The sequence below is a fragment of the Ixodes scapularis genome, unplaced genomic scaffold (genome assembly GCF_016920785.2).
Source record: "Ixodes scapularis isolate PalLabHiFi unplaced genomic scaffold, ASM1692078v2 PGA_scaffold2__306_contigs__length_199485367, whole genome shotgun sequence".
Classification (NCBI taxonomy): domain Eukaryota; kingdom Metazoa; phylum Arthropoda; class Arachnida; order Ixodida; family Ixodidae; genus Ixodes; species Ixodes scapularis.
Window position 1 is genome coordinate 143,095,048 of NW_024609857.1, and position 12,257 is coordinate 143,107,304.

At 44.8% G+C, this 12,257-nt stretch overlaps 1 protein-coding gene across 2 annotated transcripts in view; it reads left to right on the forward strand.

The window, feature by feature from the left end:
• The window catches only part of LOC8025724 (dual serine/threonine and tyrosine protein kinase), a 95,915-nt gene that overhangs the window by 68,164 nt on the left and 15,494 nt on the right, over nt 1-12,257 (forward strand). For both annotated transcript variants that reach the window (XM_029981774.4, XM_040221791.2), the window contains exons 6-8: nt 1,347-1,581; nt 6,121-6,316; nt 10,031-10,332. In XM_029981774.4, coding sequence (XP_029837634.3) covers nt 1,347-1,581; nt 6,121-6,316; nt 10,031-10,332 — 733 coding nt within the window. The remainder of the gene's footprint in view (nt 1-1,346; nt 1,582-6,120; nt 6,317-10,030; nt 10,333-12,257) is intronic.

Sequence of the window (12,257 nt, forward strand, 5' to 3'; positions counted from 1 at the left end):
GCCCCATGGCATTAATGACAAATTTTAGTTAGCAACTCCAAGGTTTCGTTTGTTCCGTAAGCAGTAAACTCTCGTGGGACTCCAAAGCAGTTTTCATAGCTTTATACACGTGAGCAGGGTTCGGGCAACACTTCAGTTAGGATAGAGCCTCTCTCCCCTCCCGCTTTTACACCCGGTGGTACAAACAAGCCATGTTCCCTAGTTCCTTCCACAGCATGGCTAAGGGGAAGAGGCCACAAGTTGAACGAGGCATTTGTTTTTGTTTTGCAGCATTTATAGTTGGATACAAGCTAAAAATACACCAGAAGCCCCTCCCACGTCGTGATTACTGCCAGCCGCCAATCCTCCAAGATGCACATGCGATCTGCCGCCGAGGCACAGTAACCTTGTGCCGACATCGCATTACTTATTAAGCCTTCTCTGATCGTTCGCCGGAGCGGTTGGATGCTATGGCTGGTACAGGATGGTATTTGTCTGGTGCATTCTTAACCTGTATCTGACAATGGCAGCTACGATGGAGCTAATTTTCACCTTTGATATCGTGCAGTATGCAGTCTACATTTTGACAGAGACTGGTTAAGGGGGGCCACTACCTGGGAATGTCAACCTTTGAACCGCTCACCACCTTTGAACCGCTTTCAGGTGGTGTTTGCAGCCATAGAGAAGGAGGGCGTGCAAAGCTGCAAAGCTTTAGCCCTGTGAACTAATTTTATACGCTCAGAACAAAATAAAGCATAGCTTTGAATAGAATCTGCTCAATAAATCTATCATTGAAAAATGGTGTTGATAACGACATATTTTTTGGTGGAATGCATACTGGAAAACCTGCTGCCAGTTACTAAAAAAAGAAATTTCAGAAAATATGCATTTCCAGGTAAAAAAATTGTATGAAAAAACTTTTTTTTACATTTACCAAGTTTTGCAAATTACAATTTTTCACAATAAAGGAACATGAAAATGCAAAATCTAAGTAACCGGCTCCATAAAATGTCGGCATATAAGGCGCAAATATTAAGTCTCTCGATAGGTAGGAGTTGTGCCAAAAAGTGGATTGGAAAAAAACTCGTTCAAAATGCTCGAACCTCTACCTTTTCTTTAGCATTGGTGGACTGAAAATAATTTATAAAAAATAACTGCACTGTAAACAAACAAAACTTTCTGGGAATACTCTCTATCTCTAGATTTTGGTGGACGTAAATACAGGGCATTTTTCAAAATCAACATTTTTGCAGAATTTCTCGTTCTGGGTGATGGCCCCCCTTAAGATAACGCATTGTGGATTAGTTGGCTCTGCACCGGAGTCCGGAATGGCTTTGACGTTTCTGCTCTGTCCCGTGCCCTCCCAGGAAGTGGCTGACCTGTGCGAGCTGAGGCGGCTGGCCCCCAAGACCCCCGTGCTATTCGTGCGTGCCGACCTGCCCACCACGTCCGAACTGACGGAGTCCGAGCAGCACGCTCGTAGTCTGCGGCACGCGGCGCGTTCGCAGCAGGCTCGGCAGATGCTCATCTCCTCCGGCTCCTTTGGCCACGAAGGGGACGGCAGTGGCAGCGAGGTGTCGTCCACGCCTCCTCTGACTCCGGGTATGTATCTGCGAAAACTCTCTGCTGGCCCCATTGAACCATTGAGGTGAAATCATTAGTGTGTACATGCATGTGAGCACAACCAACTGCATTACAACCGCACATGACGAGATGGTTGCTGTGGTAGCAGAGGTCCACACAACACGTTATAGTGGAACGGGAGGAATCGTACAGTTGAGCCCAGTTGTATCAATCGTGGGTTTTTCGAAATGTTCTTTTGTTTGCTTTTTTCGAACGTTCAAAACTTCTCCTTAAAAGTCCCATGTAAAAGTATAAGCACCTTGTGCATCTCAATCGCACTTCACCACCTCCGATACGTCGAACTGCGCACAGTGGACCTGGTTTCTCTCGAACACTGTCGCGTGTTGAGGATAAAGGACTTTAGCCACGTGCAGCGAATGGCGCCTAGAGGCAGAGAAGATCAACACTCCGCCTAGACTCCTGAACAGTGTTGCGGAATGGGCACCCCCATTCCATTCCAATTCCATTTCAGGGAATTAGAGTTTTCGATAATTCCATTCCTTTCAACTCCTAGGAATGGGTACACTGGGCCCATTCCCACTCCTGGAATGGCTGAGTCGCTCCATTCCATTCCTCCAATTCCTAAACGTTAAAAGTGTCACTTGACAGCTGCTATACGTTGCAGGGTTGGGCAGAAATGTTCAGAAATGTATTTGGAAATACAAATATTGGGATAGATGAAAATAGTTGCTAAGATACTGATACTCAAGTCTCAAATATATCTATAAAAATGTGTAGTGATACGTATCGGAAACGCATTTTAAAAAGAGGCAAAAAGTCTTTGGAAATACAAATACCCGAAATTACTTTTCCGCAGGCTTGGCACTTCGCCTTGTAGGTAGTGGTTCCGGACGAAGAGTCCAAAATGGGTTTAAAAAACGTTCCATCAAGGATTGACCGCGGTCCCTTCCCTAGCATCCTGTCTGACTGACCAGTGATGCGAAAAGACTTCGACCTCTAAAATAAATTCCATCAAAACATCACCACTTCCCTGTCCAATAAGGGCGCCCCTGTCAGCACTGATCACATGACGTCACGGTGGGATGAACTAGTATTCTTGAATTTGTAGGTGTTGCCTTGAACATGAAACTTTACCCACGCTGCTCTATGAAAGGACAATACATACTTTTGTTGTAGCTGACCTCGTTGAAGACCATGCAGGCAGTTGCATTTTGAATTTTCAAGAAAAGTGGACCATGTGAAGCATCCTGAAGCACATGTATTATCTTCTGTTACGGTTGAAAAAACGATACGGTGGCATCCCTGTTGTGACGGTCCTTCCTGCCAACTCTCCGCCTCCAACGCATAAATGGCAGTCTTCAAATTTCGCCTAGCATCACTTAAACAGAGACCTCGTGGATTGCGATCAGAGATGGCCGGCACAGGTGCGAGCTCTTTGAGAAACAGCGCGCTCGAGACAAGTCGAAAGTGTACGAAGTCTGGGTCCGCACAGCAAGGCCATGTCTGGCCTCCTTCCTCGGTATCGAATCACCAGAGCAGCAGGTCACGTTCATGTCGGCTGATGACGTACCAGCTGTGCAATATTACAGGTGCAGACGCATTTGGATATGTGTTGAACTTCACTGGTGAAAAGCGCCACTGCCCCCCCCTCCCTCCCATCCCCCTCTGTTCTTTGCTTTAACGCTTGTTTTTTGTATTGAATTTTTTCCTTTTTTGCATAAGTCTGCTAGGGCCTTAAGCGGGTTCGCAGTTTCCCGCTCGTTTTATTCCTGAACAACCGACTCCCTGACTGGCTCGGTATAGCTGAATGTAAAAAATAAATAAATAAATAAAATTTAAAGAACCTGGCCCATTCCATTCCGGGGTCGCGAAAATGCGGAATGGTTCCGGGAATCATTCCAACTCCGGAGTGGCAACTCCGCAACACTGCTCCTGAGCGCCCCCCCTACCCCCCTTCCAAGCACAAATGCAACAATCTTTTGCTAGTCGACAGCGGTTGTGCAATCACACTTTAAATGCCTTGTTTATCTTTGTTGACCTTTCCTGTCGTAGTTCTTGCTTTGTCATTTTTGTATTGACATTAATTTAGCTGTCTGGCTAAAGTTTTTTTTTTTTAGGCATCCTGCTCTTTAACCTTTTTCTTTTTTTTTTTATTATTTTCGTGTTCGTCCGTGCTGCTGAGATCGTGGCCACGTGCACGCATAAGCACGACAAGCTTCGCGCGCAGTTTTCGCTAAGAGTGTTTTAACACGGTTCTACTGTATTTAGCGATCCTTGGATGCTCTTTGGTAAACTCCCATTTGTAACGATCATCGACGTTGGCAGAGACGCATGGAAATTTCAACTGGAGCTTAAGTTGACATATTTTTGTTTATTGAATTGTCATTATCTCAAACTATTTTGAATATATCCGGGTTTGACTGTGACAGGGGTGTGACATCTGCGCCAATTGTGCCATTTTGATACAAACCCAATTTTCTGCGCCTAGTTGAGCCAAAAACGCGAAATCTGTCGAAATTGCGCCACACTGCGCCAAAGTAGCTCAAAAACTACAAAAAGGTTTGCAGCGACGCTAACGATTTAGCGGGAAACGAAAGCTTGGTTGGCAACATTCAATCTCATCGCAGTAAAGTACACGGCACGGGTACAAGGTTGCGCAAGCAACCGCCGGATTCGAAGATTTCAGCTGTAGTGTCCTATACCTATGATACATGGTCGTTTCACGATTTTCCTAATACTTTCCGATGCCATTTTTGACTGCATGCTAACGGTGCGTTGTTACGCAGTCTCGCTGTCTGGTCGCAGGAGGTATGACGCACAGGCTATCAAGATGAGCAAACCTAAGTATTTCTTTCGTTTTGAGAGTAAACCTTTTCTTAAAAGTGCTATTGAGCACCTCCATAGTGTAATTGTTCACTCGTGTCCGTAATCTCTTCAAAATGGGTGGCGCCGTCGCCGTGAGTACTTTCGATTATCACACACGTGCTTCCAGTGCGTGAGCAAACGAACGAATTAGTCACACACCCGTATTTAGCGTACATGTGCTGCTCATAGTTTTTCTACCAATTCGTTATTTACCTTGTGACTCACTTTTGCGAGACTCTTTTTTCTATCTGCACGTGCTTTCTACGAGCGTCCGATCGATGTCTGGTTGTAGTAAACCGTGCTTCTCTGTTCATGCTCTCGAATCTCCGCTTTAAAAAGTTTTGCACTACAATTGCGCTTTGGCACCAGTTCGTATAAGCTTGAGGTATCTGGTGCCCACCTAACTTTGCAATTGGCCTGTGTTTCCTGCCCTCATCTATGCGCATAAAGCTTGTTTCCCTTTCCGTGTTTTTTTTAAAATATATTTTGTCTTGGTGCATATTAGCGCTTGTGACTTATTGGAACCTGGGTGGACAAAAATAATGATTAAAAAAAAAATCTGATTTCTGTGATTTATATTAGGTTTTTTTGTTTTATGATTTAAATGGCTGATAAGCTGCTGTAACATTTTCTGCTCCTAATCTGCTCCAAACGGTAGACTTTTGTGCTCCATGCATAAACTGCTGCTCCAAAACGAGAATTTTGTGTTCTTAAGCTGCTCCAAAATTCAGATTTTTCTGCTCCAAAACTTGCTCCAAAACCTGTTTCACCTGTCTCACCCCTGCTGCGAAACAATTGGTCACACTTGTACGAAAGTTTAGTCCAGCCCCAATTTTAATGTGTCAAAACGTTGGCCTTTAAAGGCTGCCTGTTTCCTAGGCCTGCATTATCCATTAAACAAGGTTTTGCTGAGAGTTATTGCATGTATACACATACTATTTTCTCATATTATGCATAGATTGAAAAAAAGGCTCAGAAATAACCTCTTAGATCTTTGGGTGGGGTGGGGCAAGGCCATTTTCGTTTTGTGCAGAATGTGCTTAGGGGTGGGTGTTTTATAAGGAAATAACCCGAGAGAATGTAACGCGGGGGTGTAATGTGCCAAATATAACGAGCAACCTAAATTGCCTCGCTAAATTGACTGGAATTTGGCGTAACTCCCTAGCTGCAAAAAAAGTGCAGTTCAAAACACTGCACATTCTGTGTCTCCCCGACCTCATCAGTAGGGTTGAGATACATTTACCGTAATGTCCAGAGAGATAGTCCACCTAAAATCGATAGCTAATTGGATGAGAATAAGGGGTGCATGCTGTAAAAAAGAAAAAAGTAAAAAAATTGCTAGGTTTAAATTTTGTGACCCTCCAAACTTGCGATCGCAGGAAGGGGCGATGAACCAAAGAGGAATGTACTTCCCAGTTGGCAGTGTTGAGTCATCACTCGCCGTGGTTAAGTGACACCGTTTTTGCCAATGTCACTGTTGGTCGGGGCCTTGCGATTACTAAAAGTGGGCCATCTCTCAGCGTTTCGGAAAAAAATAACAAATCCTGCCAAAAATAGGGGCGGGCTATCTTTTGGGGGGTGGGTCATTTCTCTGGATATTACCATATAATCTTTTTGGTTAGTCTGGGAAGCTCGGCTTTCCAGCCCTTATCTGACTGTCTGGCGTGTGCCGTTCCCCGACTGCACTTGCAGTGCAGCAGGAGAATGGGCAGCAGTCCAAGCCGGTGCTGACGTTCCCCATCTCGGCGTACCAGCAGCTGTGCAACCTGGGCTTCCTGTGCAAGCGCTTCCAGGACAAGCGCAGGGACCGGAGGCGCTCAAGCATCCGCTGCGGCGGGACCGTGCTGGCCAGCTCGGAATTCGTCGAGAGCTTCGAGGACTTTGGCAGGTTGGTGGGCACGCTCAAGCCCTTTTTGGGGGACCTCGACGACCAGTGTGGCAACATACCGTATTTATTAACCAGCATGACGAATGCACCCTCACAACGACCATCAATATTTCGACTTTTTCTTCTCTCGCATAATGAACGCAACTCCAATTTTCGGCTCCGCAAGTTTCAAACTGCGTCCAACTCTGCTAGCCGCCAAGCAGCCGGGCCAAGTCGAGCCAAGCCAAACATAGCAATACACACTCTCATAATGGCTGCAAGTGCGTAGTTGCGGAAGTGATCAACAGTGAAACCAAGCAGCGCGCACACTTGTAGTATCTGGGGTCAAGGAATTGCCCAGCCCCGGACATGCTTCACCCATCTGATGCATTGATGTCAACAAGACTCACCGTCGCCTGTGGTCTCATTTTGGATGGTGAAGCATTTTTTTAAAACCCTTTTCTCAGTGGTTGGGCCTAAGAACGGTCGCGTCACTCTCCGTGCTGAGAGAGCTTCGTAGGGCGCTTGTACTTGGACAAAAGGCACACCACACCGAAAATGCCCTAAAGAAGTTTTTCAATTTATAGACCGTGGTTACTTGGCGCACCCACAACCACTGAGAAAAGGGTTTTAAAAAAATATTTGAGGGGTCCCAGCAGCTTCCAATTCACGTTGAAGAAGCAAAATCGAGCATTCAAAGTTTCATACAAATAGTAACTCTAAAAATAAAAAGTTTAGGCTCGATTCCAGCTTGCCCCTTTAAAGGGGCCCTGCAAAGACCTTTTTACTAATTTTTAATTTGCACCGAACCTGAGCGCACCGAACGTAGTAACTTAGTGAAACTTTTCTTTTCTCGAAATTCTCTTTATTTTAAAAGTTATAGGCAATTTAAAATTGCAAAAACAAGCAAAAAATAACCTCCCTCATGACGTCCTTGGTTGCTTGAGAGAGGCCGTGAACTAGAGGAGAAGTAGTGGGCTCATCGAGCGCTCACGGCTGCCGCACTCCGAGTCGACGGCGCGAGAGGGCGCCATTGAAGCGTGTTCTGGATAGAATGTATGCAGCGGGCAGCCAGAGCGGCTCTCATGGCATTTGCTGCGCGAGTAAATACTAATTCGGCATGACACATCATTGGCCACAAACGACAGCAAACATGGGGTAAAGATCAGTTCAGAATAAGAGCTACTTTGCGCTGCCATACCGTGAAACGGCCAAAATGCAAGACAAAGCTTCTCGCCGAAGGCCTTCGGAACGCTCGGAGCCGGTCGGATGCTCCTGCCCAAACGACCGCAGCGCTGCCGCGTACATCCGGGACCTTTCCGTGTCGGCGCCTGATCCCACTACTCCTCTCTAGTATGCGCCGCCTTTTCCACCGCTTGGTGGCGGGTATGTCGACGGGTAATTTCTTGTTTCCGTACTTTATAAACTGCATTCCTTTTTTTTTTGATCAAAAATACTGAACAAAAACTACTTTTATAAACAATTGAAACGGTTTGCGTCACTTATATTTTGTATTTCGACTAAAAAGAAGCTTTTAGTGGCTCTGGCCAGTAGTAAGCCCAGGACCAAAGACGTCAGATTTTGCGCGCTTTCGGTACCGTGGGTCGCCCTCGTCGGTGGAAGAGGTTTTCGCGTCGTCCGGTTAAAATATGACGCACTGATATTTAGTTACTCTCTCTGTGCCTGCTGGCTTGCCCGAACCCCAAGAGACGTGGAAACCGCAAAAAAGGTGGACGCTTAAATATGATTGCAGGGCCCCTTTAAGGGGGAAAGCTGGAATCGAGAAAAACCTAGAAAAAACAATTTCTGCAAAAAAATATTGATTTTGAAAATGTCATATTTACATCCACCAATATCTAGAGTATTCCCAGAATGTTTAATTAGTTTACACCGCATAGTTAATTTTTTATAAATTATTTTCGGCCCATCGATGCTAAAGAAAAGGTAGAGGTTGGAGCGCTTTGAACGCATTTTTCTCCAATCCATTTTTTGGCATAAATTTCACTTATGGGAAAACTATCATTTTGTTATTACGGAACTGGGATCCATTTTTACGAGTTTTTCTGGGGTAAAATTTTAAGAAGATAGCTATGGAGCTTGTATATTTTATTTTTGTCATTTTTCATGCCCAAGAACTAACATTTTGGACAAAGGATGGAAATCTAGAAAACAGTATTTGTGTATGTGGCTTTTTTATTATGAAAGATGGTATAATATAGAAATATAGCTCCATAGCTATCTGCTCTGAACTGTCCTAAAGCAATATAAAACGACAAATTTATAAGTAATTTCAAAACGATAGTTTTCCTATGCAGACATGCCCACTTTCGTCTTTGAACATTTGCAATTTTTTGTACTTCACCCAGGTTAACAAAATTTGGCAGAAATGTAATCAACACTGACAGGAACAAGCCCTGTAACTGTTATTTAAATCAGACAAGTGGTTAAAACATTCACTTTTTTGGGTAGTGTCCCCCTACCCTTTTAGGTATGCTTGGGAGAAGAGTGTGTTGGTTCAAGTAACGGATGAAGAAAGAATAAAACAATTAAAACTGGGACAACACAACCACATCTTTCAAAATTTGAAATATGAAAGATGTGGTTGGTGTCGTCCCAGTTTTAATTGTTTTATTCCTTCATCCATCCCTTTTAGGTAGTGTCCCCCTAAAGGGGGACACTAGCCAAAAAGGTCAACTATTGTACCTTTAGATTAACATGAATGAAATTTACGGTAATATATACTGGCAGTTTTGAGGCAAAAAACAGTGTAGATAAATTGTAAAAGAAATTAGTTGTTTTTATCACGAACACTGACTTTGTTTAGGAAAACTATCAATAGAAAACTAATATAATACCAAACATTTTTCTTAACTGGGTATTGAGCAGAATGCCTGGAGAGTGCAACTGTGGAAACAAAATTTCCAAAAAGTAATTTATTATGCTAATATCACGGTGAAAAATTAAATGAATGCTTTGCCTTTTATGGACAATATTAATATCTTTTATAAAAGAGATCCACATAGTAAAAAAGCAATGCCACAGTTGCATTGCCGATTAAAGTTCAGTTAGGAAAAACTATGAGCGAGTTTTTTTGTTTTTTTTGTCCCGTTACCAAATGATAGTTTTCTGTAAGTGAAATATATGGCAAAAAGTGGAGCGGAGAAAAACGCGTTCAAAGTGCTCCAACGACTACTTTTTCTTTAGCATCAATGGACCAAAAATAATTTATAAAACAAATCCTGTGCAGTGTAAACTAATAAAACTTTCTGAATGTTGGTACATGTAAATAATGCATTTTTCAAAATAAACTTTTTTTGCAACCTTGAGGCCCTCCAGCCAAAAGGCAGATATCTAATAAACGTATTAGCCAGCAGCCTTTTTTGCAGAAGTTTTTTTTCTTCTGGGTAGTGCCTCACCTTAAGCTAGCCCAGATATTTGCATTTGAGCGTAATCGACTGCATTTCGACTCCTCTCGTTTCAGTGTGACGCATTGCACGGACTTCGGTTGCCATAGCAGTCGTCTCGTCGCGAGCAGTCAAAACAGTCGGTCACACTGAAACAAATGTTTGAACTTTAAACAGTTAGAATTAACAAACTCTTAGTGAGACAAAAGATTAGCTCGAAGTTTGCTTTGCCCCCCTTCGCGAGGCTAGGAGCAAAGACAGAGTCGCGCTTTGGTGGTCCTCAAATTCCTCGCGGTTCACCTCTGCCGTCCATTCCCACGGGACCTTGCAGCAGTGCCTACCTGTTCGTGAGGAGCGCCCTGCAGTCCCTGCTGGTGAGCGCAGCCTCGCTGCTCAACACGACGCACCTGCTGTGCCTTCGGTCGTTCATCCTGACGGCGTTCGACATGACGCGGGACATGATGATCACGCCCAAGCGGCTGGCCTACGCCCGGCGGCAGGAGACTGGCCTGTACCACGCCCTCATGGAGGTGGCCAGCCACAAGCAGGAGGAGATCCGCCAGCTCATCGTCGGGGCCGTAGAGGGGCTCCGGGAGGAGGTTCTTCAGCGGGCGGCCGACCACCACTTCGAGGGTGAGGGATTTTGCCTCCTTCGCTTCGTGTACCGCATAGAGTTGATATAATAACCTAGAGGGAAAGATCTCGTGCATTGGGGATGCATGGGAGCGGCGGGGCGTAGACGCGGACATTGACGGTCCCAGTTAGCTGTCCCGATGGGCCCTTACTGCTAGTGACGCTTTAATATGTGCAAAGAAGCCGCATACAGCATAATGTTGTCTGCCGGATCTGTACCTTGTGCTTTTCTAGCTTACTTTGCAGGAAAATTTTGGAATCGAGCGTTGTATCAAACTAAATACGGTTTACAAGCACTCGAGCAGCTTCAACTCGTTGCAGCAAAACGAACACTCCTATCCTTTTGTCTGCATTCTTTCTTCGCTCTTCTGTCGCTGTCTTTCTCTTCCTTTCTTTCTCTTGGGATCGCCGATGTCTGCACCCGGGATTTGCAGTGTTCTGCTTCCGTCTTTACACCCCTGGTGTACTGGGTGTTTGTCCAGACCGGATGAATGGACAGATGCGTACGGCCAAATTGTCTAAATCGGGCGGTGGCTTGTGCCACCTAACCAGTGTCTTTACTAACAGTTAACCTCTAGCTCAGTAGTTCTTAGGTCTCAAACTTTTAGGACCCCTATTTGCCCTGAACAGCAGGTCTTGGCATTGGTGCAGTAAAGCAATGCAGAAGCATGCAGGCCTTGTAAACAATAATCTGTATACTAAAGAGTGGCTCTAGCTATGCATCAAGGGTGACTAAGGTTTGATAGTATAGGGCTTAAACTGAAAAAATGCCTACTCGGGGTAGGGAACTGTTGAGGAAATTTGGGAGCATGGGGAACCCATAAGGCTGCTCTGGGGAACCGCTGTATTCCGAGGAACCCGGTTCGAGAACCCATGCTGTAGCTAATCTATAAAGCGGTAAAATCAGTTCTTTTAGAAATGTCCTTTTAGAAATTCAGTGGCATTTGGTGGCACCAACATCAGCCTAACTTTTACCGTACCATGAGCAGCGAACCTTCTGCACAGCAAAGAACCCTAGTACGTGACTTTTCAAACTACATTAAAAGTGTAAAACGTTCACGAAAGTTGGCTGTTTTTATTTATTTGTGTAAAAATCCACAACCTGGCCCTTAAAACGTTTTGTGGGACACTTTAATTTTCGTGCAGCAACGGCAGACATAAAAGCGTCCTTCACCGTGCAGTTCTTTCTTTTTTGTTTCGTTTTGATTCCAAAGGTGACTGAGAAAAAACCTGTGTATGAGGCGCTGACCCTCCTGATCTAATCCTGTACACCAAAGAGTCGTAGAGCCGAGGGTGTGTTTGGGTATTTTGAACCAGACCCCGACTTGAATGTTGACGCTACACTTTCACTTAATTTGTCTCGAATACACAAGCAGTTTCATCCGCTTGGGTGCATGTCTTTAACTTCTTTCTTCATTGGCCACCGAGAGGCCACCATACACTCCTAGGATGAGAGGAATGCCAGCACGATACTGAGCTTTGGAGAGGATCCATTGGCGTATCCGATACAATTCTGTTGTGCTGGGTTATTTGTATTGGTGGGCTAGAATGAACATCATAGGGCTATGGTCTCTTTGTGACCTTTACTAGGTCTCCTTGTGACCTTTACTAGGTCTCCTTGTGACCTTTGCTGGGTCTCCTTGTGACCTTTGCTAGGTCTCCTTGTGACCTTTGCTAGGTCTCCTTGTGACCTTTGCTAGGTCTCCTTGTGACCTTTGCTAGGTCTCCTTGTGACCTTTGCTAGGTCTCCTTGTGACCTTTGCTAGGTCTCCTTGTGACCTTTGCTAGGTCTCCTTGTGACCTTTGCTAGGTCTCCTTGTGACCTTTGCTAGGTCTCCTTTTGACCTTTGCTAGGTCTCCTTGTGACCTTTACTAGGTCTCCTTGTGACCTTTACTAGGTCTCCTTGTGACCTTTACTAGGTCTC